General features: G+C 40.7%; 1 protein-coding gene and 1 pseudogene across 3 annotated transcripts in view; one reads left to right on the top strand and one right to left on the bottom strand.

Moving 5' to 3' along the window:
* ANKRD46 (ankyrin repeat domain 46) overlaps positions 1–15,061 on the top strand; it is a 32,002-nt gene extending 16,941 nt beyond the window's left edge. For 2 of the 3 annotated variants that reach the window (XM_066379241.1, XM_066379243.1), the window contains exons 2-5: positions 2,535–2,634; positions 5,657–5,987; positions 7,657–7,815; positions 13,085–15,061. In XM_066379241.1, the coding sequence (XP_066235338.1) occupies positions 5,677–5,987; positions 7,657–7,815; positions 13,085–13,301 (687 nt within the window). In that variant the 5' untranslated portion in view covers positions 2,535–2,634; positions 5,657–5,676 and the 3' untranslated portion in view covers positions 13,302–15,061. The remainder of the gene's footprint in view (positions 1–2,534; positions 2,635–5,656; positions 5,988–7,656; positions 7,816–13,084) is intronic. The other variant, XM_066379244.1, reaches the window with a different exon arrangement.
* A 45-nt stretch (positions 15,062–15,106) lies between these two features.
* Positions 15,107–15,903, bottom strand: LOC136398045 (ferritin light chain pseudogene; annotated as a pseudogene).
* Between the last annotated feature and the right edge of the window lie 2,418 nt (positions 15,904–18,321).

The following is an 18,321-nucleotide window of genomic DNA, read 5'->3' as shown; positions in this document are numbered from 1 at the left end:
ATAGCTTTGCAAAATGTTACTCTGGGGGGGGGGGGGACTGGGTAAAAGGCACATAGGCTCTTACATGTGTTACAACTGCATGTGAATCTATAATTATCCCAAAATAAAAAGCTTAATTCAAAAAACCTTTAGTCCCCGGGACGCAGAGGACCCAGGTTCGAAACCCGGAGGTCACCGGCTTGAGCACAGGCTCACTGACTTGAGCGTGAGATCATAGACATGACCCCATGGTTGCTAGCCTGAAGCCCAAGGTCGCTGTCTTGAGCAAGGGGTCAGTTGCTCTGCTGTAGCCCCCACCCCCCATCAAGGCACATATGAGAAAGCAATCAATGAACAACTAAGTTCCCACAGTGAAGAACTGATGCGTCTCATCTCTCTCTCTCTTCCTGTCTGCCTATCCCTATCTATCCCTCTCTCTGACTCTCTCTGTCTCTGTCACACACAAAAAAATCTTCAGTCCTTTTCATCTTAGACCATAGTTAATATGTGTCTGGAATTTTATTCACTTTCAAACTTCTTGAGGAAGCTATGGATAAATTTCTAGTGATGGAGATCTGATTGGGGTCTTAGACATTTTCTTAGCAATTTTCTAGGCATTAGATCTAATGCATTTGTACAATATTGTTTGAAACCACATAAATCTATATTTTATCACATTTATTTTATCATGAAGTCTTGTTATATCAAAAGAAAATGTTAGTAGTAATGCCTTTCTGTGGATTTAAGAGATTATTAAGATTACTGGGGTAGGATATGGGTATAGCTATGGAATCTAATTCTATCTCCAAACAAGAAGTAAACTTGTCCTTTTTTGTGATGTGAACCCTACTATCTTCAGAGTAACCCCCCTGTACCATTTTAACATTGAAAATTAAGGCCAGGTTATATATTAGATAGAGGCTCTATTCATGGAAATTTAGCTCCAGGAGTCAGAAAAAGAAGTGAAAATACTGGGCTTTAGGTGAATCAGAATATTTGTTCATGGAAATTGAATAAGTGTCTCTGTGACAATAAATTTGTCTAAGTTGATATTAGAGATTTGAAGAAAACTAGGAAACATTGAGGAGGGTAGATATTTGTGTATTACCAGTCATCGTGTTATTTGTTCACATTGTTGTGGGACAGTCCTCACATATAGTTTGTCAGTGCTGGTCTTCACTTCCAACCTAGCACTGATAGCCCTTATGATACACCCTGACTTACATATTGTAAATGGAGCTTCATAAAGAACCATTAATCAGCTCTCTGCGTAAGTTTAACAGTGAACATGAGTGACCCGGTGAAAGGTCCTGAATTTCAGCCGGAGCTATAAATTTGGGATTTAGATTATATGTCCCACTACTTAGCATGGTACTGGCACATGTCAGGCACATAGTATATGTTTCTTTAACAAATTAATGTTGATTTTAAAAAATATTTTATCCTTAGAGAGAGAGGGGAGAGGGAGAACGGGGGAGGAGCAGGAAGCATCAACTCCCATATGTGCCTTGACCAGGCAAGCCCAGGGTTTTTTTGGTTTTTTTTTTTACAGGAACAGAGAGAGAAACAGAGAGGGATAGATAGAGACAGACAGACAAGAACGGAGAGAGATGAGAAGCATCAATCATCAGTTTTTCGTTGCAACACCTTAGTTGTTCATTGATTACTTTCTCATATGTGCCTTGACCGTGGGCCTTCAGCAGACCGAGTAACCCCTTGCTCGAGCCAGTGACCTTGGGTCCAAGCTGGTGAGCTTTTTTTGCTCAAGCCAGATGAGCCTGCGCTCAAGCTGGTGACCTCAGGGTCCCGAGCCTGGGTCCTCAGCATCCCAGTCCAACACACTATCCACTGCGCCACTGCCTGGTCAGGCAATCCCAGGGTTTTAAACTGACAACTTCATTATTCCATGTCAATGCTTTATTCACTACCACCACAGGTCAGGCTAATGTTGATTTTTTATGGTCCTTACTGCCTGTCCACGACTGCCTCTGCCACGATCCCTCAAGAGGAGAGTGCAGTGAGACAGTTGGTACTCTCAAAATATCTCTCCGTGTGCAGAGTGGACACCTGACTAGGTCCCAGCATCACAGTTAGGAGGAGTGGGATCAGCCATGTGACGAAGACTGCAGATAGATTTGAGCCAGTTTTTCTTTCACACTGAAAAGAAAAGAGGGAGGACAATCTTAGGAGGAGATCTAGCCACCATTTACTTGAAAAATATGCGTTCTGAATTCCAGTGACTTAGAGTGAATTGTCAGAGCCCAGTTTTTTTTTTCTACTGATGACACATAATTTCATAATGTGATTCTTTTTCTTTTATCTTTCTGTCCATTCTTTCTTGTTTATGGGCAACAGAGCCACTCTTTATTAAGCGCTTTTGTTCTTCCTTTTTATTGCTTTATTACTTGTCAGTTTCTTTACTAGGCTCATAAATCGATGCCTTGCCCATAGACTTTCTGGAAAATATCTACCCACTAACTTGTCTATGTTAGTAGAACAGCAAGTCCTTTTTCACACCACATCTTTGTTATAACCAAATTTTCTATTTACTTTAGATCCTTGCTGGTACATTTCTGGATATCCTGTTGAACCTTCTTAAGAATTCAGAGAAATTGCCAGGTGACCACTGAAAAAAGATTTAATCGTAGGGCTTACGTGAGTATTTTCTGTTGTGGCCTTGCTTTATGACAGATCCAGTTCTGTAATCAGAATAAAAAATGTTATCTATCATTGAGGTTATTGAACTTGAGGGTAAAATTAGCAGTTTCTCAAGGGCACAAAGAAACTCATAAAATGTAGCACACATTTTTTTCTTAAAAAATAGACAAGAGAGGCATTTTTTTCTTTCTTTTTTTTTTTAAACTAAGCCAACATTCAAAAGAATCCCAGTCTGCAAACCACAAGAATTCTTACTGTGTTTGAACCAAAACACCAAGTAAATTGTTTCAGAATCTATTCATACACAATTTAACCAAAACACATTACATCTTGAAAAGCACTTACATTGTATTTCATTTTTTAAAAGTTTTTTATAGCTTTGTCTTTTTTAATGTTCCAGTTTTAATGATCCAATCCAATGAATGTTGTGGGAAGAAAATAGGGAGATTACCATCAAAAGAAAATTCTTGACAATTTTTTTTTTTTTTTTGTATTTTTCTGAAGCTGGAAACGGGGAGAGACAGTCAGACAGACTCCCCAACTGGGATCCACCCAGCACGCCCACCAGGGGCGACGCTCTGCCCACCAGGGGGCGATGCTCTGCCCCTCCGGGGCTTCGCTCTGCCGCGACCAGAGCCACTCTAGTGCCTGGGGCAGAGGCCAAGGAGCTATCCCCAGCGCCCGGGCCATCTTTGCTCCAATGGAGCCTTGGCTGCGGGAGGGGAAGAGAGAGACAGAGAGGAAGGAGGAGGGGGGGGGTGGAGAAGCAAATGGGCGCTTCTCCTATGTGCCCTGGCCGGGAATCGAACCCTGGTCCCCCGCACGCCAGGCCGACGCTCTACCGCTGAGCCAACCGGCCAGAGCCTCTTGACAATTTTATTGAGTAATTTCTTCTCATCAGGTTAATTTCTTTAAAAAGTATTATATAATGTCATAATCTACAGTTTATTTTATCTTGATCTCTGTAATTCTTAATCATAAGCAGATTTCCCCCTTATTTAGAATTATCCCTAACAGCTACTTCTCACTCTTTATATCCAGCAGATCATTAAGTTGTGCTCATTTTATCTTCTCCCTCTCTAGAATGTTCCCTTCTCTCTGCCACTGCCTCAGGTCAGGCTCTCATCATTTCTTGCCCGAATTTCTAAAATGACCTACTGATTGATCTCCCTGTTTCCAGTCTTGACCCCCTCCAATCTAACCTCTTCATATTGCCAACAAAGTAATCTTTCTGAAAGACTAATATAATGAGACCATGCCATTTTCTTGGCTTATCCTTCAGTGACTCCTTACTAAAATTCAGGTACAATAAATCTTATCATGGAGTTGTTAGGAAGATTAAATAAAATTCAGTGAAAAGCTCTAATGCAGTGCCTAGCTCAGCACAGGCCTTCAGTATTTGTTAATGTTTTCCCTTTACACACAAAACCCAGGGCAGCAACAGAGCTCTAGTTTAAGGAAGCCCAGCACTAGGGGGACAGTGGTTCTGCTGGCAGACCAGGCTAAAAAAGGAGTAGGGACCCAAGAATCTCATAAAACTACACAGCCGTGCTTTCCTGATACCCTGCAGGTTAGGTGCAGGAATAGATTGGTCTTGCATCCAATTCCCTTAGTGTTCCAGAACGAAAGACTTTGTCTGATAAATTACAAGCCAAGCTTATGTCTGCCTAAGCTTCTGTAACCGGAGAAGGGGAGTCATCTCTATAATAGACGTATCAGTCTCTGCCTTTGTGTTTTCTTGTTTTGGTTTATTTTCTCCTCAGTTCCTTAGTAAAGATTCATCAGGCATTAACTTATTCATATATGAACCAAGAGGGGGGGCAGGGAAGAGAGACACACCAAGAGAGAAAGAGACACAGAGAGAGACACACACAGAGAGAAAGATACTAATACTGAAAGACAGAGAGAGAGAGAGAGATGGAGAAAGAGACACAGAGAGAGAGAGGGAGACACTGAGAGAAAGGGAGAGACACTGAAAGACCACTGGGGCAGAGAGGTATCAGTGAGAGAGATAGGGTCAAATTGGTAAAGCTGCGTTGCTCAGGGGGATGAAATAGTAGTGTGGACACTGTTGGGATTGCTGCTGTTGGGATTGCTGCCTTTGTCCCACTCTATTCCCAGACAGACCTGGTTTTCCTCGTCTCTGTCTTCAGACAATGGGAATTTGGTAAAGTGATATGTAGATGCCATAAAACAGCAGAAAAGGATTAATACTCTAAAAAAGATAGACAATCAAGAAAACCAGTTAGAAGGTGATGGAAGACAATTGGGCTTTGGGTGATGGGAATGCAGCATAATCAAATGTCAAAATAACCTGGAGATGTTTTCTCTGAACATATGTACCCTGATTTATCAATGTCACCCCATTAAAATTAATAAAAAAAAGGACAGTCTGAATTGATTTCATATTTCCAATTTTTAAGTTCAGTTGGTTGCTTTCCTTAGCTTTTCTCTTTCTATTAAAATTTGAAGTTTATGCTATAAACACAACGTTTAGCAGGACCTTATTGAGTGCTTAAGTTAATTTGCTGGGTTTCTATCCTGCTGATTTAGTTAACTTTTGAGCATATAGTTCCATTTACTATGTAGAATATCGCAAATACAATTAGAAGCAAATATATGAAGGAATTACTTTGTTTTAAATTAGAATCTCTATTAGCAAGTATGTGTAGGTATGTCTTTGAAGTCTAAGGATCTCATATTCATGTTTTCTGAAAATGCAGTAAACTTAAATCTAAGCAGTTATATCTTGCTTAACTTTAAAAACATCTCAATCTTTTTACCTGTTGAAAACCAAACTAGAACGTTTTAGTAATTTAATTGTAATTTTGACCCAGCAGATATGAAGGAAATAAGACATTTTAAAGGAAATTAAAATATAACTGATAACATTGTTTCTGTTTGGTGAGGTGATTTATCAGAGGCAGGAGCCCAGAAGGATAACCAGTACCTTTCTCAGTGACTTCATTGTTTTGGTTTAGTTTGGCTTCACCGAATCTCATCCCACATTTCATTATAGGCATCCACCACATCAGAACAATGTCCTACGTTTTTGTGAATGATTCTTCTCAGACTAATGTGCCCTTGCTACAAGCCTGTATTGACGGAGACTTCAACTATTCCAAGCGGCTTTTGGAAAGTGGCTTTGACCCAAATATTCGTGACAGCAGGGGCAGAACAGGCCTTCACCTTGCAGCAGCCCGTGGGAATGTAGACATCTGTCAGTTGTTGCATAAATTTGGTGCAGATCTTCTGGCCACAGATTATCAAGGGAACACAGCTCTTCATCTCTGTGGTCATGTGGATACTATTCAATTTTTAGTGTCCAATGGACTCAAAATTGATATTTGGTAAGTTCTCTGTCGTTTCTGAAATCTAGTCATTTCTTTCCTTTAGTCTCTCAACCGGTGGGCTAATTGTGGATTCTAAGGATTTTGTTTCCTCATTGATCAATTGTAATGACACATTCAAAAAGGCATTGAAAACAATGGGACCTTGTTAGGAGAGTGAGGGAACAAGAGGCTGACTTCTGGATTTATGCTGAAGCAGTATAAGTTCTATGAAAATAGTGGCTATGTTCTGCTGTTAATTGTCTATTGTAAGACAAGAGAAAAAGAAAAACTAAAATTTGTTGGAAATCTGTTATGGGCTGAACACTGTGTTTACTTATGTTAGCTCATTCAATCCTCAATGAATAGCTCTTGAAGTAGGTGTTATCTTTATGTTACAGATGAAATAGTTGAGACAAGGAAGATTAAGTGACTTAACAAAGATCACCTCACTAGAATTTGAACCTAGTTCCACCTGATTCCAAAGCTTGTGTGCCTTCTGTCATATAATATTTCACACTAGCTTCAGAATCTCTCTAGGGCTCAGAGTCCTTTTTATACCGAACAATTTGAAGAAGTGATTCTCTTTGTTTTGGAGATACTTTCTTGAGTGGGAAAGATGTCAGGCTACCTTTAAAGTTAAGCTTGACCTTTAAACTACAGTTACATGTTGCCCTAATTTATTAGGTGCTATAATGTTCCTAAATCTGAATAAGATAATAAGTGGTTCTGCTACCGTATAGACGGCACGTGGTGGGAATTGACTACGGGATTCAGTGTTATTCGGACTCTGCCCTGTTCGATGTTAAAAGCTAGATAAACCAAAGCAGCTTATTTGTTTGCTTTTGGGATTGTCTTTTATTTTTAATTCTTAAACTTTTTAAAAATAAAAACATTGTTCCCATAAAATGTAAATTTCAAATAAAAATGAATCTAGTATTAGACTTTCTAAATTAATTTCTGGGAAGATGCCCTTTTTTTCTTTTATTTATTCTCATTTATTCACTCTTTTGCCTATATATTCCTTTTCCTTTTTCTCTAAAAGGGAAAAAAATAGGTTAACTCAAAATTCAGGTTTCAGCTTGACCATTGGTTCTGCTCTGGGTTGAAGTTTTGACTTAACTGGACTTATACATTCTTCACTATCTATACCAGGGGTCCCCAAACTACGGCCTGTGGGCCACAAGCAGCCCCCAGAGGCCATTTATCTAGCCCGCCCCACTTCCGGAAGGGGGCACCTCTTTCATTGGTGGTCAGTGAGAGGAGCACTGTATATGGAGTACTGTATGTGAGCAGCACTGCAAAGTGCGGTGTTGCTCACATACAGTACTACTTCCGGTGACACGGGAGGCACGCATCATGGCTCCAGAAACGCATCATATTGACGTACATCCGGTCTGCGGCTGCGGTGCCCCACATTGAAATACTGGTCAGTTTGATTTAAATTTACTTGTTCTTTATTTTAAATATTGTATTCCCATTTTTTTTTTTTACTTTAAAATAAGATATGTGTAGTGTGCATAGGGATTTGTTCATAGTTTTTTTTATAGTTCGGCCCTCCAACGGTCTAAGGGACAGTGAACTAGTCCCCTGTGTAAAAAGTTTGGGGACCCCTGATCTATACAGTAAGTACTAACAATGTAGTACAACTACTGTGATGACCTCTTTATATTTATGACCTTTCTTTTAGCAATCATCAAGGTGCCACACCCTTAGTTCTGGCCAAGCGCAGGGGAGTGAATAAAGATGTCATCCGATTGCTGGAATCTTTGGAAGAACAGGAGGTAAAAGGATTTAACAGAGGAACCCACTCAAAACTGGAGACCATGCAGACAGCTGAGAGTGAAAGGTACTTAAGATATGTTTTTTAATGGGCAAGTCACATTAAGTCCCTGGGTCATCTGTGAAAACTTCGTGCAATTTATATTTCTTTGCTTTCAAGAACAGAGCTTCGATAGTTTCTTTAAACTTTCTATAGGTCCCTATGGCTCTAGATTACAGTTGAAAAGCTATTAACAGAAATTCCTAGGTGTCTATTATGCACATAATGTTCTGTGCAAGGAAACCTGCTGCCTGGGCAGCACGGGAGAAGAGGTGGATGAGAGCTGAGCAGGAGGGGCTGGAGGTCTTAGTACAGGTCACAGAGGGAATGGGACTTCAAACCGGGAGAGAAGGAGAAGTAAGGCTAAGAACTGGGATAGTATTAGAAAAGACCGAAAGGTAGTTTAAATGGTAGGGAAGTAGACTGGTGAGGAAAGTAAAATAGGAGGAGAGGAACAAGATGAAACTTACCATGCACACAGTTCAGTGATGTGGAAGTGAGAACGGGTGGAACAAACGGAATGTGGGCTCCTGGGAGTAACTGAAGCTCAGATGCAGTGACTGATTGGGTCTTTTTTTAGTTTATTAATTTTAGAGAAGAAGGGAGAGAGAGAGGGAAATACCAATTCGTTGTTCCACTTATTCACGAATTCATTGCTTGATTCTTGTATATGCCCTGACTGGGGATAAAACTTGGCGTATCGAGCTGATGTTCTAGCCAACTGAGCTACCCAGCCAGGGCAAACTGGGTCTTAAATCTCTCACTGTTCTTATCTACAACCAGTCCAGAACACAGTTTAGGGAACTCTAAAAGGTGACAAATCATCTTTTCTCCTGGCCTCACTGGCTCAACAGACTTGGTTGTACTAGCATGTAGTTTCATTGACTGCCATGGAGTTTCAGCCTTCCTGGTTATTCCAGGTAAGGGCCATGAGCTTAGTATAGTCTTCCCACGAGGTTGTCAGTGCAGTATATTTCAAGGACCCTCATCAGCTGCTGACCGCTAGCTGAATGAACAGATTGGGGTTTAGGATCGCAGACCACCTAGACCAGTGATAGTGAACCTTTTTATAAAAACCACCCACTTTTGCAGTGCTGGTCAACCTGGTCCCTCCCGCCCACTAGTGGGCATTCCAGCTTTCATGGTGGGCCAATCGTGGTGCCGTTTGGTTGCTCCCCTAGGCCCACCATGAAAGTGGGACCGCCCACTAGTGGGCAGGAGGGAACAGTTGACCAGCACTGCAAAAGTGGGTGGTTTTTATAAAAAGGTTCGGCACCACGGACCTAGACCATTAGGATCATTGTTTCTTTGAGTTCTAAATCCAATCCTCTATTTTCATGGTTCACCCCTCAGATTCTCTGTGGCCATGATTGCTTTCCTCCCTCTTCATGTGCTGGCTGGTATATTGAGGACCGCTAATTCCACTCTAAAGCTTAGGACTGTTTTGTTGAGACGCTCAAATATTTATTACTGTCCAAAGAAGTTAAAGAGTTTTACTTCCAGAACAGTGCGTGCTTCTCATGAGTTATCACTGAAAGCTGATAAGTAGATAAGTGTGCAGGAAGTCAAAGATGCATCTGCAAGACCTTTTCTCTCACCTGCGAACTTCGGATTGACTGTCAGGATGCAAGCAAGCTAATAACATTGCTATCTATTATTTGTTACAGATTATATTCTTCCAACATAACTTGAAATTTATTTTCATCTTTCTAAAAAATAGTAGTAAATTACTATAAGCTTTTTTTACCATGAGAAATGTCTAAGAATGTGCTTTTGTTTTTGCTAGGTATATTTTGAGATCTTGTTGTATTTTGTTAATAACTGGTTTCTTGGTACCTCTTTATCAGAAATTGATTTTTAACTCGTTTTGCTTCAGTTGGGATTACTTAAGAAGTAATGAGTCATTCGAGCAGCTCAGTGTGAAATATTTATTCCTGCTTCTCTCACATACCTTCCATTTCATTTCAGCATGAGAGTCTGTATTAGTTACAGCATTGTGTAAAGCCAGTTCTTCAAAAATTGAATTTTTAATATTTGCACTACCTGGTTGTCCTATCTGACTTCTGCCCCTTAGCATCATGATAGAAATGCAGTGGTTATAGCTTAAAATGCTTAGAGGCCACATCATTAGTCATTAGGGAAATGTGAATAATCAAAACCACAGTGAAATACCACTTCATACCCAGTAGGATGGCTGTCCTCAGAAAGACAGGTGGTAACAAATGTTATTGAGTCTGTGAGGAAGTTGGAACCCTCATCCATTGCTAGTAGGAATGTAAAACAGCCTGGCCGTTCATCAAAAAGTTACATAGCGTTGCCTGACCAGGCGGTGGCGCAGTGGATGGAGCATCAGACTAGGACATGGAGAACCTGGGTTTGAAACCCCGAGGTCGCCAGCTTGAGTGCGGGCTCATCTGGTTTGAGCACAGCTCATCAGCTTGAGCCCAGGGTCGTTGCCTTGAGCAAGAGGTCACTCGATCTGCTGTAGCCCCCTGGTCAAGGCATGTATATGAAAGCAGTCAATGAACAACTAAGGTGCCTCAACAAAGAATTGGTGCTTCTCATCTGTCTCCCTTCCTGTCTGTCCCTATCTGTCCCTCACTCTGTCTCTGTCACACACACAAAAAAAAATTTACACAGCATTACCACATGACCCAACAATTTCACCTCTAGGTATATACTGAAGAAAAGTGAAAGCACATATTCACCAAAAACTTGTACACAAATGTTCATAGTGGCATTATTTGTAATAACTAAAAGGTGGAAACCACCCAGAAGTCCATCAGCTGATACATGGATAACAAAATGTCATCTATCCATCCAGTGGAATATATTATTCCACCATAAAAAGTAATGAAATACTGCTACAAGCTATAACATGGATAAACTTTGAAAACATACTACATGAGAGACATCAGTCACAAAAGGCTATATATTATTGATATATAGGATTCTTCATATGATGTGTCCAGAATTGACAAATAGGAAGTAGATTAGTGGTTGCCAGGAGCTGCAGGAAGGGACAGGGTAGGAGTGACTGGTGATGGGTATGGAATTTCTTGTAGAAACGATAAAAATGTTTTGGAATTAGATAAAGATGGTTGTAAAACTTTGTGAATGTATTAAAAACAGTGAATTGTACACATTAGAAAGTTGAAATTTTTAGTATCAGAATTGTATCTTAATTAAAAAGTGAGAAAAAGCTTATAGGAATTGGCTAGCATGTGGCATTATGGCAAACTGTGTAACAGCCTTTTCTAGAATAGAAAATAAAGCAAGAGTTTGAATGTATTTACTATAGTAGTTTCCATTTCCCTTAGGAGTCCCTGAAACAAAATAATTTAAGGGCCTATGTAAATCAAGTTGGTGAAAAATATTTTCCCATTCCCCCATATATCTTAAGTTTAATTTACTTCTTTTTTACTTTGTAGGTACAGGATGATTAAGACAGTGTAGATGACAAATGTACAAAAAGAATTGCACACACACACACCATCATGCTAGAATCATGTATTCGTGGACAGTAGAAAATATTTCATTGAATAAAGTCACGATAGAAAATTCTGATTGGTGGAGCCTCATGAGCTCCTGGAGAAGGCTCAATTGAATTCTCATTTTACATCTAACATCTTGAATATGAGACCATGTCAGCTCAGACATAGTCAGTACATTTTATATGTCAGAATTAATTTCTGACCTTTATCTATTTATGGTTTTATGGGTTTAAACCTTCTCAACATTCTAATCTTATTTTTTATTTTTAAATTTTTCTTGAGAGAGAGAGGCAGAAAGAGAGAGAGATGAGAAGCATCAACTCGTAATTGTGTCACTTTAGTTGTTCATTGCTTGCTTGTCATTTGTGCCTTGACCGGGGCTCAAGCCAAGCCAGTGACCCCTTACTCAAGCCAGTTTCTTGGACTCAAGCCAGCGACCCTGGGATCGTGTCAATAATCCCATGCTCAAGCTGGCGACCTGTGTTCAAGTCAGATGCTCCCGTGCTTAAGCTGGTGACCTTGAGGTTTCAAACCTAAGACCTCAGCATCCCACATCAACCTTCTATCCATTGAGCCGCCGTTGGTCAGGCAGAAAATAAACATCTTTTAATTTGAAAAAAATATTTTTGGATGTCGAGCAAACTAGCCCATTAGGAAGTCAGCTTCCAATAAGAGAAGACTTCTAGTATTAGTGAAGGCTGAGGGACCTCTGGTTAACCATGTCAAGAAATAAAATAGAGCTGTAGATTTTTTTTAGCTGCTAATTTTACATAGTGAAACAGACTGAGGCATTGTTTTGTGTTGTTTGCATTGTTCTGTACCCAGATATTTGGAAGACTATGAAGAAGAGAGGGTTTGGGAAGGGTAGTAATGACTTTTCTAAGCAATAGATAGTTGATACATATGATTATGGTCATTGTGGCTTTAATCTAAACGATAGCCTGCTATTGCCTGCGTGCTGTGACATAATTGTGGGTGCTGATCCCTAGAGCTTTGAATTCATCACAGTGTGGGCTTTCAGATACCAAAGTCAGATATACTGTTTGCTATTTATAGCAGTCATATTTCTCCTTAGTAGAGTTCTGAAAACCAGAATCAATGTTTTATGGTGTTTGTATTACTTTATTTCAAATAGATTCAGCCTTTATGCAGAAGAAAAATACACTTCTCCTGTATTATTGTACAAGCTAGAACTAAAATCAGTGGGAAGAAAGTATTAAAAAGAATTTCTAATGAATAGACATGTTCAAATGTACAACAGACTTAGGAGTCAGCTTCCATTATTAGAGGATTATAGTAAAAGACAGAATTCCTTTACTGATCAGATTATTAAACTAAATAATAACCCTCTTTTAACTGTGAGAGTCACATAATGTATTAAATGATATTTTTATTTGCATTTCTTTGCTTATTTTCATTAACACAAATGCTCAAATTATAAATCTTCGTTTTGAATTCCTCTAAATTTAAAATAACCAAATGTGTTTTGGTTTAATATTTGAGCTCATTTGACCTACTCAAGACTCCTTCTTGGGACTTTTTTTTTTATTAGAAAAGAACTTAAACTTTGACTCTGCTAGGTACAAAACCAAGAAGCATATTCATTATGGTTTAACAATTTATAGTTTAAGGTAGATTGTCCAGATACATAAATCAGTACATAAGTGTGTGAGTTTATGTACATGTCAGTTTTCTTCTTGTGAGTATTTTCTAAATAATATAGTTTCTGTTGTTTTATGTTTTTGAAACGGGTGAATTGTGTTGTTTCATGCCCATTTATTTTCTCTTTGCCTCTTTCGCAGCGCCATGGAGAGCCATTCTCTCCTCAACCCCAACCTACAGCAAGGTGAAGGCGTGCTGTCCAGCTTCCGAACCACCTGGCAGGAATTTGTAGAGGATCTGGGCTTCTGGAGAGTCCTGCTCTTGATCTTTGTCATTGCTTTGCTGTCTCTCGGCATTGCCTACTATGTGAGTGGGGTGCTACCCTTTGTGGAAAACCAGCCTGAACTGGTGCATTGAAGCAGCTCATGGAAGGTGAGGCCCAGGCCTGTTTCCTGGCTGCAGTGTTTCTCAGTTCCTCAGAATTGTTCTCTTAGTGCAAGGCGGTGAGGGCTGTACAGGGTTTCTTTTTGCATTTTTACATGTTGTAATCCTTTTAGAATGACATGTTGATTTGAACTATCTACATACTTTAGTCAAGTATACTGCATCCTAAAGCTACCTCTGACTCTGCCTGACTTCTTAGGAACCCACAGCCTTGATTAAAACATGAGAAAGATAAGGGAAGTCCTTGCCGTAGAAACCTTACGCTAATACAGGACCAACTAAAGTGAAGTGTTCAAAAGAAAAAGGTTTTCTTGTATGATTAATTTTGGTCGGTGATTTTATTTTGTTTTGTTTTTGTTTATTTTTGCAAAAGCCCCTTTTCTTTATTTACAGTCTCTGGAAATAGAGGAGAGACTGAAGCATTCAACTTAAAACTTGAAGTGCTTTTTTCAAATCTTTCATAGTAAGTCAGTATTATTAGAATCGGTTTGTTTGTTTTTTAATACTTTCAAGTCTAGTCACAAACCAAATAGAACTTTTGAAATTGAGCTATATTTTCTTCAAAAATGATGGATATTTATTTGTTTGTAGGATAATTTTGGTTTTTTGTAAACTGCTTTGTTGTTAATATTTGTGAAAAATGAACTTAAGGAGTTCTTTTTGTTCACTTTTCAGTTTCCCCAAGTGCTTATTTCAGAGATGGTCTATTCGTCAAAAATATAGTTCAAAAAAATTCTTCTGTTCAGTAGTTGGCAGAGAAAAATATTTCTGATATTTAACTGTCACTGTAATTTTGTAGTGCTGTTGTTATAGTGAAAACTTCAGTTCTAGGAGCTTGCTGGGGTGTCACAATTGTGCCATAGTTCATAATTATTTCACTTTATGTGCAGTTCTGTTTAGAGGCCCTGTAAAATTGTCATAACGATTTCATCCATGTCATAATTCCCTGATGGCAGGAATCGATGAAGTATTTGAGTTAACAATGCTGAATATGATTGTCCTGGGTGTCGTAAATGCTTTATGAATGGTAATATTATGTAAATTGAAATCTGGCCCCCAAACTATATTGCAGCATTCAATGGTATGTTTGGAGGCCTCTTTTGTTAATGATTCTGTTATGTATAAATCATATTTTTGGATTGTTAAAAGAGAATATGGAGACTTGATAATTATTCATTGGGTATAGTCAGAAAACTAATGAAAGAACTAATTGGTTTCACTTTTTAGAACAAAGACATTTAAGCTACTGCTCATTAAATTGTTGCTAGAATTAGAACTTAGAGTTTAGAATAGAATTGATACTTCTGTGATTCTTCTTGCTTCCTATCATTCTCTCTTTTGTATTTATGTATGTAGGATTGAACTGGCTTTATCCTCTCTTAAAGAGGTATTTTAAAGTTCCTGATTTACCTGGCTTCTTCTTTATCAGGCTCACAGTCTTGCTTTCAGATTAGCTACAGACAAAATAAATCTTGGTGTAAATACAGTAACAAAATAACAGTAGGTTTTTAGAATAGAGAACAGTAAACACTAGAAATCAAAGTATATTCAGCATGAAAGCTATGGAATTAGCTCTATATTTGTTTGTGAATCTAAACAGATATGCAGAATTGGTTAAATGTATGTACATATGTTGTATTTTTAAGATGTTTCCTTTTAAGTTATGATTTCTGTGTATTTTCTGCATTCAGAGTTCAGTAACATTACCAATAAATGTATATATAATCTCTTAATCACAATCTATTTTCTTTTCTTTCTTTCTTTTTTTTTTTTTTTTTTTTTTTCTGCAAAAAGCTTTATTTCAATTTGGTCCAATGCATGGGAGAGGGCTGCAGGGAGGTTAAAAGGATGCGGAATGGTTTCAGGGAGAGGCTCAAACCAATGCCAGACACACTGCAGAGGGGAATGCAGAGGGGAATGCAGAGGGGCCCCTGAAAGGCTTCTGGGCTCTAAAGGCTCCTAGTCGTGCTTGAGTGTGAGCCTTTCAAAGAGATACTCGCCCACCCCAGCCTGGGGTTCAGCCAGTCTGCGGAGGTTGGTCAGGTGGTCGCCCATCTTCTTGATGATTTTCACCTCCTCGTCCAGGAAGTGGTCCTCCAGGAAGTCACAGAGGTGAGGGTCTGAACGGGTAGAACCCAGGCATGCAGATCCAGAAGGGCCTGGTTCAGGCTCTTCTCCAGGGCCATGGCGGCTTCCATGGCATCCTGAGTTTTACCCCAATCATCTCGGGAAGGCTTCTGCACATCTTGGAAGAGAATGTGGCCACCACGCTGGATTTGCAGCTTTAAGAGACGCTCAGCGCCCTCCCGCTTCTCCTTGGCCAACTTGTGGAAGAAGTGGCTCGCACCCTCCAGAGCCACATCGTCACGATCGAAATAAATGCCCAGAGAGAGGTAGTTGTAGGAGGCCCACAGATGCAGGTTGATCAGGCGGTTGACGGCAGCCTCCATGTCCGGGGAATAATTCTGACAAACTTGGGAGCTCATGGTTACTACGCAGTAAGGAGTTAAGATCAAAAACAGTGTGGGCTGGTCTCTGGAGGCTGAGGGGGTTCAGAAGGTAGTGACTGGAAAAGAGATTGAACCTTGGGACACTTGAGCAGCCTGGTCTTCACCACTTTCCTCTGCCCAGGTGCATCGACCCCTTCTACTCTGACGGGCATGATGTGGTGGGAGTCCCACTGGGTGACATAGCAGCTGCTGTAGGATGCCTCTAACACTGCAGAGCCGCCTGTCTAACACTGCAGAGCCACCTGTCTAACACTGCAGGGCCCTCTGTCACCCAGATGCCGCAGCCAGAGTCATTCTGCATGCTGTGTGGCAGTCCATGGTCATCCCAGGCGGTCAGTGTGGGAGGAGTCCCTGTCCCCGGGCTGGAAGAATGTGCAGTGAACCTAAGGCCTTGGGGCCCACAGTGCAGTTCTCCAGCATCTTCTGGGACCTCAGGTTCATGCAGACCACTTATAGCCAGAGACAGGGGAAAGCAGAGCAGGAGAGACCACAGCCACATGGTGCCAGCAGGAGCCTTCCACCCGCAAGGCCTGCACGTCCATTGCCAAGCCCACAACCTATTTTCTTAATGTAGTATTATTTTTCTTTTAATTTGTTTTTTTGTTTTTTTGTTTTTTTTAAATTTTTTTGTTTCTTTTCTGAAGCTGGAAATGGGGAGAGACAGTCAGACAGACTCCCGCATGCGCCCGACTGGGATCCACCTGGCATGCCCACCAGGGGCGACGCTCTGCCCACCAGGGGGCGATGCTCTGCCCCTCCGGGGTGTTGTTCTGCCACGACCAGAGCCACTCCAGCGCCTGGGGCAGAGGCCAAGGAGCCATCCCCAGCGCCCGGGCCATCTCAACATTGCCCAATGGAGCCTTGGCTGCGGGAGGGGAAGAGAGAGACAGAGAGGAAGGAGGGGGGGAAGCAAATGGGCGCCTCTCTTATGTGCCCTGGCCGGGAATCGAACCCAAGTCCCCCGCACGCCAGGCCAATGCTCTACCACTGAGCCAACCGGCCAGGGCTGGTTTTTTTGTTTTTGTTTTTTTTTTAAATTAGGTTGTCCTGGCCGGTTGACTCAGAGGTAGAGTGTCGGCCCAGCATGTGGGTTCGATTCCCGGCCAGGGCACACAGGAGAAGTGACCATCTGCTTCTCCACCCTTCCCCCTCTCCTTTTTCTCTGTCTCTTCCCCTCCTGCAGCCAAGGCTCATTGGGAGCAAAGTGGGTTGGATGCTAAGGACGGCTCTATGACCTCCGCCTCAGGTGCTAGAATGGCTCCAGTTGCAACCAAGCAATGCCCTAGATGGGCGGAGCACCCCTTAGTGGGCTTGCCAGGTGGATCCTGATCGGGCACATGCTAGAGTCTGTCTGTCTGCCTCCCTGCTTCTCACTTCAGAAAAATACAAAATAAATAAATAAAATAAAATAAAAAGTAGGTTACAATTGGCTGTTTAAAAAACAAGGAGGTTTTTTTTTTTTAAGTCTGGTTTAATAGGTCTGTCCAGTTTATGTTTGCCTTGTAATTGCTCTGAAACTAATTTGGGTGAGTTGCTTGTGGATTTAAGTGATAATAACTGCAATAATCAACCAGCTCCCGATGTACAAGTCACTTTACACCTCATTTCGCTTTGTCCTTATGCTCCCCCCACTCCACTCCACTTCCCCTTTTATAAAACGGCAGAACTGACTCAGGGAGGGATAAGTAGCTTGTCTAAGGTCAGCTAGGATGCAGTGGAACGGATTTTACAAACTGAGGCTCTATCCCCGACTGTAAGTTTGCTTTTTCTTACTGTCCCTGCTGTCTGTCATCTGGCAGAGGAATCATCTAGACCAGTAGTAGTCAACCTGGTCCCTACCGCCCACTAGTGGGCGTTCCAGCTTTCATGGTGGATGGTAGCGGAGCAACCAAAGTATAAATAAAAAGATAGATTTAACTATAGTAAGTTGTTTTATAAAGATTTATTCTGCCAAACTTAGCGAAAATCTGACATAAAGTACTTGGTAAGTAATTATTATTATATGCTTTAACTTGCTGTAACTCTGCTTTATAAATTTTATAAAACAAAGTTACCTCCCTACTTTATAAATCACCATTACTGTGGAACCGGTGGGCGGTTAGAAAATTTTACTACTAACAGAGATACAAAAGTGGGCGGTAGGTATAAAAAGGTTGAAGGTTGACTACCCCTGGTCTAGAACCACGCCTGCTGCCTCTCCACAGCATGTGACTACAATTTCCACTTCTGTTCCTAAATACTTAGATTTTCCACTTTTTATAAACACTTTTTATAGTGTTTTCCCACGTCTTCCCAGTATCACTAACCTTTAAAATTCAAGCTCAACCCCTGGCATGATCAGAAAAACTTCCATAGTTACCCATATCTGCCTGTCTGCTCTGTACCTGTCATTTTCTCGTTTACCAGGCTCAGGAAGCATCTATTTTGTTTTTTATTAGTCTCTTTAAGCTTCATGAGAGCAGGTAGTTAGTTAAGATTTACTA

Source organism: Saccopteryx leptura, chromosome 3 (genome assembly GCF_036850995.1).
Source record: "Saccopteryx leptura isolate mSacLep1 chromosome 3, mSacLep1_pri_phased_curated, whole genome shotgun sequence".
NCBI lineage: Eukaryota > Metazoa > Chordata > Mammalia > Chiroptera > Emballonuridae > Saccopteryx > Saccopteryx leptura.
This window is presented reverse-complemented; position numbering and strand designations above follow the sequence as displayed.